The 17,443-nt window shown below is 48.2% G+C and overlaps 1 protein-coding gene across 3 annotated transcripts in view; it reads left to right on the forward strand.

The window, feature by feature from the left end:
• The first annotated feature begins 1,218 nt into the window (after positions 1 to 1,218).
• PTH1R (parathyroid hormone 1 receptor) overlaps positions 1,219 to 17,443 on the forward strand; it is a 187,810-nt gene continuing 171,585 nt past the window's right edge. The window contains exons 1-2 of one of the 3 annotated variants that reach the window (XM_073334849.2): positions 1,219 to 1,935; positions 2,981 to 3,379. In XM_073334849.2, the coding sequence (XP_073190950.1) occupies positions 3,305 to 3,379 (75 nt within the window). In that variant the 5' untranslated portion in view covers positions 1,219 to 1,935; positions 2,981 to 3,304. The remainder of the gene's footprint in view (positions 1,936 to 2,980; positions 3,380 to 17,443) is intronic. The other 2 variants (XM_073334850.2, XM_073334851.2) reach the window with 2 other exon arrangements.

A 17,443-nucleotide genomic window follows, 5' to 3' on the forward strand; every position in this document is an offset into this window, starting at 1 on the left:
CAGTGGTTTGAGCATTGGCCTGCTAAACCCAGGGTTGTGAGTTCAATCCTTGAGGGGGCCATTTAGGGATCTGGGGCAAAATCTGGGGACGGGTCCCGCTTTGAGCAGGGGGTTGGACTCGATGACCCCCTGAGGTCCCTTCCAGCCCTGATCTTCTGTGATGCTGCGCTCCACACCCAGAGCCAGGCTGTAAGCAGCAGCAAAGCGGACCCTGAGTATGCAGCGCTGGGCGGGGAGAGGGGAAATGATCCGCCGGCAGTAGCGGGACTTGGGCAAATGTGCAGAGCCTGGAAAAAAAGTGTAAGTCACCCATTCGCCTCGATGGGCCCCGCGCAGCTCCCTCGCTTCACAGCCCTGAAGCGCTTCCTAGCGGGCCCGAGGAGCAATGTAGCCTGCGGGCCACGGAAGAGTTTAAATCCCCCTCCCGGGGGAAGCGCGGCGCCAGGGTCAACAGACCGCAGCCTGGTGCCCTGGGTCTGTCGGTTCCCTGCGCAGCCTGAGCCAGCAAAGGCGCAGCGAGCGGACCGACCCAGGCCGGGAGCTGCCGGAAAGCTCGGGGCAAAGAGCTCCCGCTCTCCCCCTTCCAGAGGGGACAGAAAGCGGGCTGGCCCGGTGGGCTTTTGACAGTCAAAGCGCCGCTTGCCAAGCACCCGGGCTCAGATCCCGCTCTTTCTCAGCCCCCCCCCTTTAAACAGCCCCCCCCCCCGCTTCCACAGGCCGATCCTCGGCCCCGTCAAGAGCCCCCTTCCCTCCCCAGGCGCAAACTTCAGAACTGGGGGGGGGGAGGGGATAATAATAATAATAAAATAATAAAACCCCAACCCACTCAAAAATATCCTGCTCCCCCTTTCCCAGGAGCCGGTTTTCAAAGGCAGCCACCCCCTCCTCCGAGCCCACCCCCTTTGCTCGCCTCCAAATTTTGCAAAATCTCCCTGATCTTCCAGGGGCGGGGATATTACCCTAGAAGACCTGTTTCTGTTTCCAGCCATGCCAAGCCCCCGGCCCGCATTGCATTGTATACGCGGGGCCATGTGGTTCCCGTGCAGCCCCTCTGAAAGAAACCCCCCTATCAGGCACGAGCGGAGACCAGCGGGGAGGACTGGGGGCGTGGGGTGGGGGGAGGTGTGGACAGCTAGCCCTGTGGTTCACGGTCTGAGGGTCACATGGTGGCTGCCACTAGCCAATGGGATCCTGCCCACGCTGGTTCTTATACCTGCCTCTTTGCTCCAAAACCACACACATTCCCTGAGATCTACTCAGGCTTGCACAGAGGGGGGAGCAGAGAGAGGAAGAGTTTGCATCAAGAGCAGGATTATGTCTCTCTCTCTCTCTCACATGCACAGGAAGCCCTGCTCTACCTTTGCAGGGAAAGAGACCCTTTTCATAAACGAGCTGAAGGCACCCATTCACAGCCACGGGGACCTATATATACCTAGACGGGCAGAGCAACCCGAGAGATATTTCCCTTTCCAAAAAATAAAAGAGAAACGCACACAGCTCCACTCTGCGAAAATCTGAGGCTTTCCCCTCCTGCTCTCCAAAGATCTAGATCGCTATTTTCTTGCAACTATCACCCCCTTTCAAAAAGAACAAAAACAAAAATCACCACCCCTGGCAGAAGCCTGCTGCTTCTGCAAAAATAAAATAAAACCCATCAAAGGATTTGATTCTCCAAGTTACAAATATATCTATCTATCTATCCCCAGCAACAAAATTAAATCGGGGGGCATTATTTCGTTATTATTTAACTCACCCCCCCCCCCAAAGAAAAACCCACCCCCAGTATAAAAGAAGAGCTGCTCCGCTCTCTGTCCTAGACTCCTAACCAAACCTCGAGCCTTTGCTCAGGGGAAGACGGTGCCTTTTCTTGCAGCTTTATGAATGAAACTGACAGACAGCTCGGAGTCAAGTTCCTGCAGTGAAACTAACAAGCTGGTAAATTTCATCGGTGCGGGTTGGTTGGGGGGAGGATTTTAGTACAGGGCGGGGGGGGGGGGAGGCGGGTGGAAAAAAAGGAAGTTCTAATCTCCCGATTGTCTTGTCTTGTGTGTGAGTGTGTGTTGGTTGAAGCGGCAGGGTCGGTGTGTTTTGAAGGCAACTGTACAAACTTAGTCTACCCTGGGAAGCTGGTCGATTCTCCCCGGTGAAAAGTGTACGGCCCTTCTCCTTGTCCTTTCTTTAAATCCCCTCTTGTCTGGGTGGAAGTAAACAGACCGTCCGCATGTTCATTTCCTAAGTGAGTCTAGAGCAACAGCAGCGGCAGCAAGCGGGAGAGAGAAAAGCAGCAACTTTGACTTTACTGGGCTGGGGTGATTTGATTCTTGGTTGAGGACAGGGCAAGAAGCGTGTGTGTGTGTGTGCAAATGGAAAAGCGCAGATTTTGGAAAATGTCATGGAGTAAGTGAAAAGAGTTTTTACTGCAACATCTAAAATAAACTATTTAAGGGGGGGGGGGGGAAGAGCAGCTCTTCAGCCCATACCCAATTGGCTTTTTGAAACTGCAGATCCTTTGAGACAGACAGTGAGAGAGAGAGAGAGAGGCAAAAAAAAAAAAAAACCAACCCGAATTTGTAACGAAAACACATTGCATCCAGGGAAGGTTGACAGAATAAACCTCTTGTGGAGCTGAGCTGCCCTGAAATATACAAGCAAAAATACCCAGCAGCACTCCTGTTTGCCTAAACGTAATTGCTAAGTGAAAATATTTCCAACTTTTTTAAAAAAAATTGTGACTTTCTGATTTGTTTGCTTGCTTAAAAAAAGCTCTTTTTTTTCAACCCCCCCCCAACCTAAAAGATAAAATTACTAGATCTAAAAATAAAGCAGTGGTTAACAGCTCCCCCCACCCCTTCCCACTTCTCTCTCTCTTGCTGTGTGTTTGCCTTTGACAAAGAAATTATTTGAACTTCCCTCTGCCTCATAAAAAGGAAGCAGAATAGCAGTTTTGACATATGGATGTGATTTTTCTGCTCTGAGACAGATGCACACACAAAACAAACAGCACCAGGAACTGCTGCTCTGACTGAACTGGGTGTTGGTGCTCCCTTCACATGGACTTTTTCCCTACATTTCTGAAACTGCAGAGATTTCCAGCCATGAGAAAGCGAAGCAAAGGACTGGGGTTTCTTGTCATGTGCCTCTCTGGCTAAAACTGTGGAAACAAACAAGCAAATAATTAAAAAAAAAAACCTGGGAAGTCAAGAAAAAGAAAAGAAAAAAAATCATCTACGACTGGATCACTGGAAGATCCTTCGTCCTTCTACTTCCCTTAGAGATCGTGGATGCTGCAATAAGTCTCTTGGATATGGGATCATATTTGGTTTATCACAGCCTGGGTTTGATCCTCTGCTGCTCGGTGTTGAGTTCTGTCTATGCTCTGGTAAGTTGCTAAATCTTTCTCCGGCACATTCTCGAGCAATTGTTTCCTTTAGCTGAGGCTGTTTCCTTGATGAGTAATTTACTGTATCAGGATTTAGAAACAGCAAAGCGCTGGCTTTTTAGACGAATGGTTGATTTTGCTGGCAGATCTTTTGCACTGAGTCCTTGCTGCTGTTAGTCCGAAAGCGGCTACGCCAGATGAAATTAAAATGACTGTACTTTCGGAAGAATTTTCATTACCCATTTCCAAATTACTTTGACACTGATTTGAGCCAGCTACTGGAAATAATTTCTAGGATCAGCCCCACTCCACCCACTACCGAAAAGCATCCTATTAAGGGGACAAAACGTTTGTCCACTGTTCCGGATTACAATGTTAGTCTTAATTTAATCATGTTCAAGCTTAATTTCAGCAAACAGTTGCTTTCTGCTCTGGGAGTGACTGTACAGTAGAATACTGGATCCGCTTTGCAGTCCAAAACGTCAGCGCATGGATGGCACATGGTTTATACTCAGGGGAATGAAAGTAGTATTAACCCTATATCATCTAAGAGTGTGTTTCATCTGTGAGTGTGTACACATACAATATAGAGTGATTTTGTATGGTGAGACGGCTCTTACATGAGGAGCTAATCTCTATAAAGACAACTATCTTCCTGAGTGGAACAAAAAGGTTTATGTCTCAGGGTGGTACAGCCAAAGGCGACTTGCTCTGCTCATCCTTATGGATGAAGCTAAATGTCACAAGGCATCAGGTTTTGTACATCAAAAACCACACTGTGTGCTCCGTCAGCCACTAGATACAAGGCTGTTACATACGTCTTCCTCGCCCTGGCGTTGTTATTGCTGATCATGTTTGATGCTGGGCAAATGGGTAAGGAGGTCTGGGGTGACTGCCTACGGTCATGTCCGCTTTAGATGCAGACAATGAACATTGCTTAGAATGGGATTTAGTCCCCTGGCCCTCACTCAAAAAAAAATGCCTGTTGAAATTCACTGGGGAGTTTTGCCTGTGTTAAGGACTTGGACCCATTGCTCAGGGGTGCGGCAGAAGGTTCTGCATAACGTAGCTTTACATTTTGTTGGTGTGTTGTGTTGTTGGTGTGTTGCCCATGCAATGGCTGTGAGTGAAACAAGAAAAACCAACCAGCACCACAGACATTCAGACTATCCCTAGACTCGCCCATCTCTGCCTCTTGAGGGATAGGAACTTAGCCGTATTTGAAAGAAAATCAGTGCACCATTGCCGAGATGTGCCAGCCGTGGGCCAGTGGCTGTAGAATGCGTGGGATTGAAACGGCTGATGCCTGATCATGTTTCTTCTCCCCGGGTCCATAGATGCTGGAACTAGGGGTGCACTGCACCCCCTGACTTGAAGTGGTTTCCATCATATACAGGGTTTACAGTGGCACCCCCACTATAAAAATTGTTCCAGCACCCCTGCCTGGGTCTGATGTTGAACAGAGCAAAAGCCAGCATTGTCTGTGACTTCCAGCCCACTTGGGGTTATATGATTATAGTTAAATATGTGCGACCTGCTAACATCACATTTCTCAGACCTGCTCCAATAGAAGTCAACAGCAAAACTCCCATTGACTTCAATAGGGGCCCCCGGCGGGCGCCGATGGAGTATGGTGACTTGAATCTGCTACATCTGTGTTGCCACAAACGCTGGGAGCGAGCGTGGGCAGGAAGACACGCTGTGCTGGCCATTTCAAGCCTCCCCTGCTCCCCACCACACTGACACACACTGATTCCACTACCCATGCGCTGCAAAAGCCTTGTGATCACAGGGTTAACGAGCAAACAGGCTGTCTGAGTTCTTGTGGCTTTTTAATGGCTATTTTACCAGTGAATTATTCATTGACAGAGACCGGAGCTAGAGAGAAACCCCAGCAAACAGACAACTTCAGTTCATATACTCTGGGATTAACTCTGCAGCATTGCCCAGAGACGGAGATTCTGGCATGGGACTGTTGTTGATTGTGCTGGTACTCAAAAGTTTGATTCTGCTCACGTGCTGGTATATATCAAGAATAAGTCCACTGAAGTAAACGGAGACACTTGCGTAAGTGCAAGAGACATCAGATCCGCTGTCCTTTCAGGGGGATCTGCACTCTCGCTGGCTCTTAGCATTGTCACCGTTCACTCTAGTTGCATGCAGAGGGCCAGATTCACTGCTGTGTTACTCCAGTGTCACTCTGGTGTAATTCCATTCATTTCAATCAGGCGCATGCGGAGCTGCAGGTTCAAAACACCTCAGCTGCTCTTAAAACACTTCAGCAAAGACAGCTAAGAAAGTTGCCTGAGGGACTTCAAAATTGCCTTATAATCCATTGACTGGGAAGAAATTCTTTATTCCTCTCACCTCCTACTTAGGAGGAACACAGGGGTTATGATCCTGAGTGTTAAAAGCATGTCGTGTTGCTGAACTGCAACCTGCAACACAGAGCCGAACTTTATCTCTGTCGGGGGCCCGATTTTTAACCTACTCTGAAAACGAACATGAACAGTGCTGTGTGGTATTAGCAGCTTGCGTTGACAGAGTGTCTTTCATTGCTCCAACACGGCAGTGATAGGGGCCATATATGTAGCTAGATAGAAGCTAAAGGATTCCAATACGTTTAATAGACTATTCTCAGGCAGGAATCACTGAAACGCAGCCACCTCTGGGGTGTCTGGCGGTGATCACACGGCATAACAGCAACGGATTCGGGGCAAGAGATATTTTGGCCACAGACTCTGGGACAGATCTTTGCTAAAAGTGGCATGTGACCTTTAATGTCCATGCCCAGCAGATGGGACCTTGGTTAACAGACTCCCAGCCAGCGAACTCGGTTTATCAGTTTCCAAAGGACAAGGGGCTACACTGAACGCCCAGGATTTGAAGCTGTGGCTCTGGAGAATCCAGGGACTAGGTTCTGATCACTTTGACTTCACTGGGATTTATCCCATGGAAGCTGAGATCAGTGCATGGCCCCAGGTATTTTAAACCAGATGCTTAGATCGCTAACCCATCCCCTGAAACTTTGAGTTAGACCAGTCATTCTCAAACTGTGGGTCGGGACCCCAAAGTGGATTGCGACACCATTTTAATGGGGTCATCAGGGCTGGTGTTAGACTTGCCGGGACCTAGGACAGAAGCCGAAGCTGGAGCCCCACTGAAGCCCTTGGGCTTTGGCTTTGGTGTGTTCCCTGCCTGGGGCAGCGGAGCTTGGGTGGGATCAGGCTTCAGTCCCCCCTCCTGGGGTCGTGTAGTAATTTTTGTTCTCAAAAAGGGGTCCCAGTGCAATGAAGTTTGAGAGCCCCTGAGTTAGACCATTAAAGAGTGAATGCAGGGGAGATTGAAATTAGGGCTGTAAAGGGCTATACAGTATGTTCTTCAGCACCTACATGTGACGGGCAACGTCTTGGCTGCCTGAACTGCTTTTCAATTAGCTTTAACGTTGTATACGGATAGGATCTTTCAGCCTCAATTGCAAGGCAATGGCATGAAACCTAGCGTGCGGTGTAAGGTAAGAGACAGGGCTCTCAGGGTTAAATACTCCTCTCTCCTTATCCTGCTGCAACTCCACTGCGCCTGATTCTCCACTTATTGACATGGGTGTCTATCAGGAGTAACCCTGCAATGGAGTTGCAGCAGTGTAAAACGGATGCAGGTGACATCAGAATCAGGCCTGGTGACTTTAATGAGGTGGCGGGACCATCAGAGGTCTGGATTCTAATCTTTTACTGTCTGTGCAAACTAAGGCTTTTCGGGTGGAATTCTGCTCTTGGTCCCACTGGCAGAAACCCAGAGAAACTGCACTGTTGTCAGTGGAGTTATTCCTGATTTACGCCCGTGCAAATAAGACCAGGAGTTGGCCCTTGTGCTGGGTTCATACAGGCTGGTGCGTTTGTGCCTGCGTGGTGGAGATAAAGTTTATGAACTTTGCGGGACGGTCATACGTCTCCATATGGAGGGAGACGGTTTGGTCTGAGCTGCAAAGTCCTGAAAATAAGGGGTTTGTAATAGAAACATTGCATGCACCAGAACCACTGTGTGAGGGATGTCACTGACTACAGCACAGGACAGGCGGAGACCTCAAACACTACATTTTAATCCTAAAGGGGAGTTTTAAACAACCCACGAGAAGACTTCCCCAAAACCCACCACAATAAAAAAAGCCCAGGGATTTTTTCCAACTGTTTCCCCTTCTCTCTCTTTTAACCTGGGTGCTTTAAGTGCATTTATCATCAGAAGAGATGCTCTGTCAAAAACCACTGTTGCTGCATTCCACATTTATAATCTCTCGCCTGGCTGCATGGCAGAGCAGCTCAATCATTTTTGTAACTGTCAGCACCAGGGTCCCTGAGATTGGAAAATCTCGTCATGCTCTTTGGGCCGCTCGTGTTGTCAGCATCGCTAAAAAATCAGAAGTAAAAGTTGCCAATTTAGCTGAGGTGCCAGGCAGGACAGACTCTTGTCCTGCCATAGCTTTTTTTATTTTAGGGTGCTTCATGATTTGCAGGAGTTTCTGGACCAGATTCCCAGACGATAGACACCAGCGGGGAATCTGTCCATTTGTGCACAAATCAGCTAGGACTCAGTGTATCTAGGGCAGACTGATTTAAGGAGGTGTTGTTTTTACCTCTTTGCTTTTCTGATTCGAGCCATGTCTTTGTAGAATTTGGCAACGGGAAAGGCTAAATTACTTAAATTACAAGATCTCTGGGCAAGGACTCTCTTTTTGTTCTGGGTTTGTACAGGGCCTAGCGTAATGGATTCCTGGTCTAAGACTGTGGAACCTAGGCATTATGGTAATGCCAATAGTAATCACAGAGTTGACTGATTGCCTTCTTCCTTAAGTAATTTACAGCTAGAAGGAACGGATCATCATATTCCGTCCCCATACACTGTCCAAAAAATCACATCTAGAGAAGCTGTAATGCTCAGCTGTCCAACTTCATTAAAAAGGCAGCCCTGAAGTGCGTAAAACAATGTCTGAAATGTTCTCTTTTTTTTCACACTTGGGAGACCGCTGACCCAACCATAGTATATTTATGAAAGATAAAAATTTTGTTATTGTACTTTGGGATTAACAGATATCCCTGAACTATAAATACTGAACCACAAAATACAAAGCAAATAAGCCTCGGCGCTAGACTATTGTGCAGGGTGTGACTTACAAGCCAAGACGTTCCGAGTTCCCATGGCAAATCCAACCTGAACAAGCTACATTTGGCCTATGTGTTGCTGCCCTTAAAGCGAGAAGAGTGCAAGGGATAAATAACTGTGTGATGAGGATGTCGAGCTACAAACGAGTGCTGGGCGTGAGCTGTTACACAGAGATCTGCACATTTCACACCCACCCTTCCCCAACCGACAGATCAGGGCTTTGTTGTTGGTTTTTGACTCGCCACAGCAATAACATCCGGTGGCAATGTGCTTTGAGAGATCAACATTGTTGTTTATGCTGTGGTGGTTTCAAGAAGCCCTGGTCAAAGCTTAGGACCCCCAGTGTGCTCAGAGCTGCACACACAACCAAAACAAAGCCAGCCACTGCCCAGAGATGCCAATTCTCCAAACTTTGTCACAAGCCTTGTGATATTTGATGTTTTTTTTAAATGTCTGGCTCCTGGAGTACTGACTCTCCGCTTTCATTTAAAAAAAAAGTTTCTGACCCTGGTGGTTGAGGAGAAAAGCTGGAATTAGCAACCCCCATCAGCACATAAAAGAACCCCAGATGTCTTATTCTTCAAAAATCTCGCGATTTTTAAGCTGATCTCCCATGGTGGGGGACCTGACTTGTGATTTTTGGACCCTCCATGTTGGCAACGCTGATTAAAAGTACAACACTATTGCACTCCACTGTGGCCTGGGTTATGCAGAGGTCAGAAGATGATCCTAATGGTACCGTCTGGCTTCCAAATCTTATCACAAAATCCTAGTCCCATTGAAGTCAGTGGCAAAGCAACTTCTGTCTTCAGTGGAATCAGGATTTGACCCTATGAATTAACACAGGAGCTTGGGACTATTATTAATGAATTGTACAGTCTGATTTTAGAGAATACTTAGTCCTGCCTTGGGTGCAGGGGACTGGACTAGATGACTTCTCAAGGTCCCTTCCAGTCCTATGATTCTCCGATTTTACGTCTCCAACAGAGGCAAATTTAAAGCTGCCCCTTGTAAGCATGTGTCCTTATTAAGAGGCCACGTCTACACTACAGAGACGGTACCAGCAAAGCTATAGCCGCATGGCACCCTAGTGTAGACACACTCAGCACAGTTACGTCCACACTGCGGGGCATAGTGTGGCATAGCTCTGTCACTAACGGGTGGGATTTTTTTCACAATCCTGACCAATTTAGCTATGTTGGTATAAAATTTAAGTGTAGATCAGGCCTGACTCTCCTCTCACGTAGGGCTGGTCTACATTAGAGAATTAGATTGACCCATCTACATCGCTCGGAGGGGTGTGTGTGAAAAATCCACACCCCCTGAGCTACATAGTTAAGCCAACCTAAATCCCTGTGTAGACAGTGGTAGGTGGAGGGAGGAATTCTTCTGTCAGTTTAGCTACCACCTCTCAGGGAGGTGGATTAACTACAGTGATGGGCGAACCCCTCCCGCAGAGTATTTATCTACTCCGTCGACTATGTAGTTACCTCATCCCCACTAGTACCGGGAAGCCTTTTGCACACTGATCCCTCTGCCCTGCATTTACCCTCTGAAATGGACACGATCAAAAAGAGAAAAACCCAGAGATCTCCATTTTGGGTAGGCTGCTTCTCTGCATAGGCAGAAAGGTTTCTGTATCCACTCAAATCGTGACAGGGGCGAAACTGGGTCCCTTTGTGCGACTGCAATGCAAATAATAAATAGGAGGAATAATAATCACAAAACCTAGATAGGTTCATTAGGGCAAGTGAAGTATTAAGGAAACAATTCACCAGGATCAATCAAAACCCTATTTAAAAATGTTCAGAGCAGGGAAGAAGGAATTCCTTCCTGAAACACTTAATATCATCTTGTTTACTGGAACACAACTCATCCTCAGCAATTTGGATGCTTCAGGCTGGAATATTCAAGACCATGAGCCGGCTCTTGAGAGCTATTATAATAAAGACTTACTTTTATGTTGCAACTTCCATCAAAGACACCAAGCAGCAAATGAATGAATCCTCGGCTGATGTGCAGCCACCTCTGGGGCGGAACGTGGCAGTTCTTGAGCAATGCACAGTAACACCTACTAAAAGGCAGCAAGCGAAGATGAATCTTTTATCCAGTTGAGCCTGCAGGCAGGGTTTAGCTAGCAGAATGGAATTCACGGAATACAATTTGGGCAGAATACTATATGGGGCCGGTGACGGATGACAGCAATGCCCCACGTTCTGCTCTCAGACCCACTTGGTCATCACCACAGCTATCCTTGAGGACACGCAGGTGTAACTAAAGGCAGAATTTAACTCAGCCTCTCAATTGCTCTGCTAGGGAATAGGAATTCGTATTTATCCTGCATACACGTAATCCGAGCCCTTTCTTTTCAAGTCATTGCAAAGGCTCCACTTAACTTCAATGGACTTTGCATCAGGCCTTATATATACTAAGGGGGTAGGCCTTAGCATATTTTGGTTTGGGGGTGCTTTAATTTCCGGGTACCTATTCGAGGCCTCTTAAAGGGCCTGATTTCCAGGAGGTGAGTTTTCTGAAGGTCAGGATCCTCTCAAAGTTTCTCCGACCGGGCTCCCAAAATCACTAGCCCCTTTTGAAAATTCAGGCCTTAAACATTGCTAAAGATCTTCAGAATCAGTGGGCTGTTGGTAAGAGAATAAATTAAGCTAAACTCGTCAGGGCAGAGGCTGTCTTTGTTCTGTATTTACACAGCACCCAGCACAATGGGACCCTGGTTTGTGATTGGTGCGACCACAATACGAATAATAAATACTAACTACATCTAGCTTAAGGCTGAAGCATGCTGTTTTACAGCTAACTTATACATTCTAAGCAGTGTCCTTCTACGCTCCTGGGACAGCCAGGTGGTAGGTCAGAGATTCCACCCTATGTTTCCTGCACGGCAGGGGTACTGCATGCTAGTAATGGTCCTGGAGCCAGCCCGCCTTTATTCCTCTATCAGAAAATATAAGGAGAAAGCCCTTGTGAGATTTCACTGCTGGAAACTGACAACAGTTCATTCCTTTTTAGATTTCCCGACAGCAGCATCACAGAATTTATTTCTCCACAGATTTCTTTGTATTGATGCCCCCCATAATGCATCTGGGTTGCTCCTCCTTCAAACACTTTGCTTCCCTCTCGTACACACCCACTGGGTGAGATCCTCAGCACATGTAAATCAGCAAAGCTCTGTTGGAGTTTGATGGCAGGGTGCTGATTTACACCAGCTGAGGATCTGGCCCGACATACACACGCACACACTCACTCATTGGCCTTCACACTTCTACCCTCTCACACAGATACGGACATTCTCACCTGCACACGGACCTCACCGACTTATGCTAACTAGACATAAACGGGGTCTAAAGAGATTTGAGGTTGTCCATGTAGGGATTTGCACTAGTTTAACTACATTGATTTAAAAATCAATTTGATTTTAAACTGGTGCCAGCTTCACGTGTATCTGAGGGCTCTCGCTTTTGCATGCTCACATACATTCAGGTGCCAGTTTTCAAAGCCAGGTCCCAGGGGCACACTTATATTTCACACACACACACACACACACACACTGTCATGCTCACACACGTTTTCACATCCAAACCTAGTACAGACGCTGCCCACCGTGTGCTCAGGAACAACACCGAGACACTCGCACATGTCACCGCCAACATGGGACAGGGAATCTAGCGTAGACAGTGGAAAGGATTAGAGGGAGGCTATTCACCAACATCTCTTTAACTTCCCATGTCTCTTAACAGCCCTTCTTGTGGATAACTAGCCTCTGAAGTCCAAGTTAGGTGTCCCGGGATGTCTTGATCATGATGGGGAAGGGGAATAACTATGGTGAACACAAATGCACAGATATGGACACAGAACGATTAGGTCACACGTGGGTGTAAATAACACGGTGATGGGCACGGATAGAGATGAGAAGGGGCGTTCTGCACCAGGGTCAGATTGAGGCTCGGGAACTAGAGGTCCGTGCCTAGAGTGTGTAGGGAAAGGACAGAACTGAGAGGAAAGGCATTCCACATTGAAGCGTAGGCACTATGGGGTGGGTGCATAAGTTCCTGGCTTCTGGAGTCCCGTGACGAGGTCAGAATCTCAGCGTTCATACCTTTCTAGCCCTCACGGTCCCACCGCAAACTTGAAAACGTGACCTGAGTGCAACGGACCCGGTGACGTCTGCCGGAGGGTGTGTCTGGGCCACAGTCAGCGGTGAGATTGCCGCACGTCTGGGCATACCTCAGCTGGCTTTGATCTAGCTCACTCTGATAACAAGAGCAGTGAAGCCGCAGCAGCAACGAGGCACGGCACGGGCTGTACCAATCCACCCCAGACTTGGTGCATGCTCGAGCAGCTAGAGCAGGCTGCTGCAGCTACACCGCGATGGCTAGGGGAGCTCGCTGGAGCAAAGCTAGCTTGGGGGGTGCCGACACATGCTGCAGCCACACCTCTGACTGCCGTGTAGACGCAACCTGAGTCTGCAGAGAGCCTGAAACAACAGCTCTGAGAGGGGAAATTGGCCAGTTTGTCATAGTGGGATGTCTTCATCTTCTTGGGGACCCTGACCTCTTCCAGACCTCACCAGCTCCCTCATTCCCATGCAGGGAGCCAGCAGAGAACAATGGGCAGCTTGCCTCGGGAGATCTCAAAGCACTTATCAGCCAAAGCAGTGTGGGCGTGGCAGTGCGAATGGCAGCTCGGGCTAGCCGGCTGAGTACAATCCCACCACTCCCCTGGGTTAGCCTGAGCCACTCTGACAATGCTATTTTTAGGTTTCAGAGTAGCAGCCGTGTTAGCCTGTATCCACAAAAAGAACAGGAGGTCTTGTGGCACCTTAGAGACGAACCAATTTATTTGAGCATAAGCTTTTGTGAGCTACAGCGGATGCATCCGATGAAGTGAGCTGTAGCTCACGAAAGCTCATGCTCAAATAAATTGGTTAGTCTCTAAGGTGCCACAAGTCCTCCTTTTCTTTTTGATGCTATTTTTAGGTGCTAGTTTGAGCAGAGCTAGCGCATGTATGTCTGCCCGAGTTGGGAAATACGCCCCTGGCTACTGTTGGGATGTACCCAGACTCACAGGGTGGCGAAGTGACTTGCAGAAGATCACAGCTGGGAACAGAAGTTCTTTTTCAAGGCTCCCGGTCCAGTACCTGATCCACTGGCTTCTGGTCCTGAAAATCCCCACTGACTGAGGGGCCTGTGCAGTGTGTTTGTTCCATGTCTGGGCACTAACACACACACACACACACACACACACGAGAGCAAAGGAGAAATTGACCATAAACTGACCTCTCTAGTTTCACCTTCTAAGCTGATTGAAATGCAGAATCAAACAGCGGATAATGCCCAAGCTGCATTTGATTGTTTAAATGCTTTCCATTGTAATGATCTCTGGTGTCAGTAGCATACCAGGTAAGGCCAGCTCTTTAATACCCGATTTGTATCTGAAAATCACCCATAGATGAGTCAGTGTTTGTGAAACAGGTTAAAGATGTGAATTGCTAAGTCAGCGCTAAGCAGTATCTTTAACTTGCCAGAAGGCTTTTCCCATGGATGTCCTGGTATTGTAACTTATCCGGGTTCCTTGATGTTATCTTAACCCCTTTTCACACACACCCTACTAATCATGTATTTAAATTCTCTCTCTCCATACACTTTATCTATCTATGTTTTTAACTGTAGGTTTGAGGAATGAAAACAAGCTAAACATCATCCATTTAAGGGCCTGTTCCAAAGTTCATTGGAGTCCACAGAAAAGCTTCTGTCGCCTTCACTGGCCTCTGGATCAGAGCCTAAATATCTGTATGTCGGCATAGATTGGTTAGGTGCACACACAATCCAGCCCAGGCAAGGCGGGTATTTGTAAGGACCGGCCCCAGGCAGTAGGTGTGAGAACTCAGTATCTTGGGAGAACAGTGAGGCACAAATGGACGATACTTCAGTTTAGCTAGCCAAGGCTGATGGGTGAGAGCGGGGAACTGGGAAGCAGGTAATCTATTTCCAACTCTGCCACTGACTTGCTTTGTGACCTCAGGCGAGTCACTTAACCTCTATCTCTCTGCCTCAACATCTCCATCTGTGAAATGGGCATGACAATCGTGTTCTGACAGCTCCTCACACTGAGGCTTAATTAATAAACTTTCCAAAAGGGCCATGGGATCCTCCAATGAATGGCACCCTGAATGTGCAAAGCATGATGATTCCAAAGCATCAGTTACGGGGGTTAGAAGGAAGAGAATGGAAAACGCCTTGAGTTACAGCAATCAGGATGCTCTGGCACATGAATTCCCACCTCTGCACATTAAGTCATGGAGCTATGACAGTGATGCTTATGGTATAAATGGTTAGATAGATAGCTCGATTAGAGATAGGCCTAACCCAAACCCCAGCATTCACCGTGGCAAGTTTTGGGGTTCGGAAACTGAACCCAGATTCCAGCTTGGCCCATCTCTCCTAAGGAAACCCAGGACTGCTGGTTTCAAAGTACTTTGCAAAACCATCAGCCATACCAGCCTTCTGAGCCAACGCAAAGCTTTTTGGGATCTCCTGGCGCATGCATATCCACTCCGCATATCACAGTGCTGTCCTTCATGTAATTACCTGCCTTCGCCATTCGTGAGCACACCACAGGGCTGATTCCTACCCCAAAGCCATCGGAATCCATCAGTGACTTCCTACCCTGCCTCACCCTCTGGGCCAGACATTAATGACCCTCCCGATAGTGAAAGGAGGAAAAAAAACCCAGAAGATCCACAATGGGCCAGATCCAAAGCCCAGGGAAGTCAATGGAACAACTTCAGTGGGCTTCCGATTTGTTCCCAATATCCTGCCTCCTCTTGCCCACAATCCCCTGCTTCCTCCATCGTTACCCAGCTCCTTCCTTTGATATGAGGGACAAAATCCCCTTTGTTTTGTAGGAAGGTGATTGCTAGACTCAAAGTGGCTTTGGATCCTGGCTCTGGACAGCCAGCCCCATAGGTGCTGACTCTGTGGGTGCTCCTGGGCTGGAGCACCCACGGGGAAAAAATGAGTGCTCAGCATCCACCAGCAGCCCCGCAGCTCAGCTCCTTCCCTGCCTCCCAAGTGCCTCCCGCCTGCCGCAGATCAGCTGTTCAGTATCGTGCAGGAGGTGCTGGGGAGGAGAGGGTGCACTAGGGGGAGGGGTTGAGAAGAGGTGGGGCATTAGGGTTGCCAGTTTTGGTTGGACTCATTCCTAGAGGTTTCGTCATATGACATAAGCTTTAATTAAAGATTGATCTTTAATTCTGGAGACTCCAGGACAGTCCTGGATGGTTGGCAACCCTTCGGGGCAGGGGTCGGATGAGGGTGGGGCCTTGGGGGAAGGGGTGGTGTGGGGGCAGGGCCTGGGGCGGAGCAGGGGTCAAGCATCCCTGAGGAAATGAGGATGCTGGTGTCTGTGGCCAGACCCCTCACACTCTACAATGAAAATGAATGCCTTGTTTGTCCTAGCATCGCTTTAAGAGCGGGATCGATAGAACCACATTGCCCAGCAGATCTATGCCATGGTTAGCAATCGGAGAGGCCGCTCAGTGCAATAACAAGACAGCACAGAAGAGGGGGATGATAAAAGCTGGGCGTTCTAAGAGACGCTCAGAGGACACAATCAGGGCAATCGATGTTGCCTGCTTATCAAGAGCTCTCAGATTACCAAGACTGTTCACCTCTGGAGAACTGATTTCTCCCAGGCTTCCTTCGAGCTGCACGTTCTGCCGTCGTTCCCCGGGTTGTGTGCGTTTGGCTCGCTGGTTCTAAAATGGCTGCTCTGCGGCAGGATGGTTAGCTCCGAAGGCTGCTTTCCTGGGGCGGGGTGGGGGGTGTCTTTGGACAAGTCACTTAAACCTCTCTGAGTGTAAAGTGGGTGCAAGGATGCCTGTGGATGGATCATTTGTGGGAAATGAAGCCAGGGCCTCTGGGTCCAGGGTCAGAGCCTCTGCTTTAGCTTGAGGTAAATCACCAAGTCCTGACTCATAAACCGGTATCTGTGATCTAACCCCTAGAGGGAAACAAAGCACCTCACTGTATTCACATATGTTGCACGGGCTTATTAATAGATAGGGGGCTACCCAATTCGTGGTTCTTTTTGGTCAATAAAATTTTTAAAATCGTAAATTTCATGATTTCAGACATTTCAATCTGAAATTTCATGGTGTCGTAACAGTAGCAGCCCTGACCCAAAAGGGAGTCGGGGTGTCGGGAGGTTTGCGAGGTTATTGTCGGGAGGGTTGTGGAATTGCCACCCTTCCTTCTGCGCTGCTGCTGGGAGCGGCGCTGCCTTCAGAGCTGAGCAGCTGGAGAGCAGTGGCTGCTGGCCGGGAGCCCAGCTCTGAAGGCAGAGCTGCTGCAGCGCGGAAGGAAGGGTGGCCTGGGATGGGATTGCAACCGTACGTCTGTGCTGATGCCTTCAGAGCTGGGCCCTCGGCCAGCAGCCGCCGCTCTCGCCTCACTTAAAAACTACTTGCTAACACAATCAGACATAAAAACAGTAAAGTGTCACTGCACGCTGTTACTGAAAAATTGCTGATTTTCTCACTCTTAACATGATTTATTTTATAATTCTAATTGGCATATAAATATTATGTTTCAGTGCATAGAGCGGTATAAACAAGTCACTGTCTGCATGAAATTTTAGTGGAAATGAATTAATGTGCCCCTTGGAAGACCTCCGCGTACCCCTGGTTGAGAACCACTGGTATAGGGTAAAACTGCACAAAAGACCAGATTTCTCGGGGGAGACCAGATTTCGTGGTCTGTGACATGTTTTTCATGGCCACGAATTTGGTAGGGCCCTATTAATAGTTAGCACACGGGATGTGTGAGGCTTAAGTCAATTAATGTTCACAAAGTGCTTGGAGATCCTCAATTGAAAAGGGCTTCAAAAGGG

This window comes from Lepidochelys kempii, chromosome 2 (assembly GCF_965140285.1).
Source record: "Lepidochelys kempii isolate rLepKem1 chromosome 2, rLepKem1.hap1, whole genome shotgun sequence".
Taxonomy (NCBI): domain Eukaryota; kingdom Metazoa; phylum Chordata; order Testudines; family Cheloniidae; genus Lepidochelys; species Lepidochelys kempii.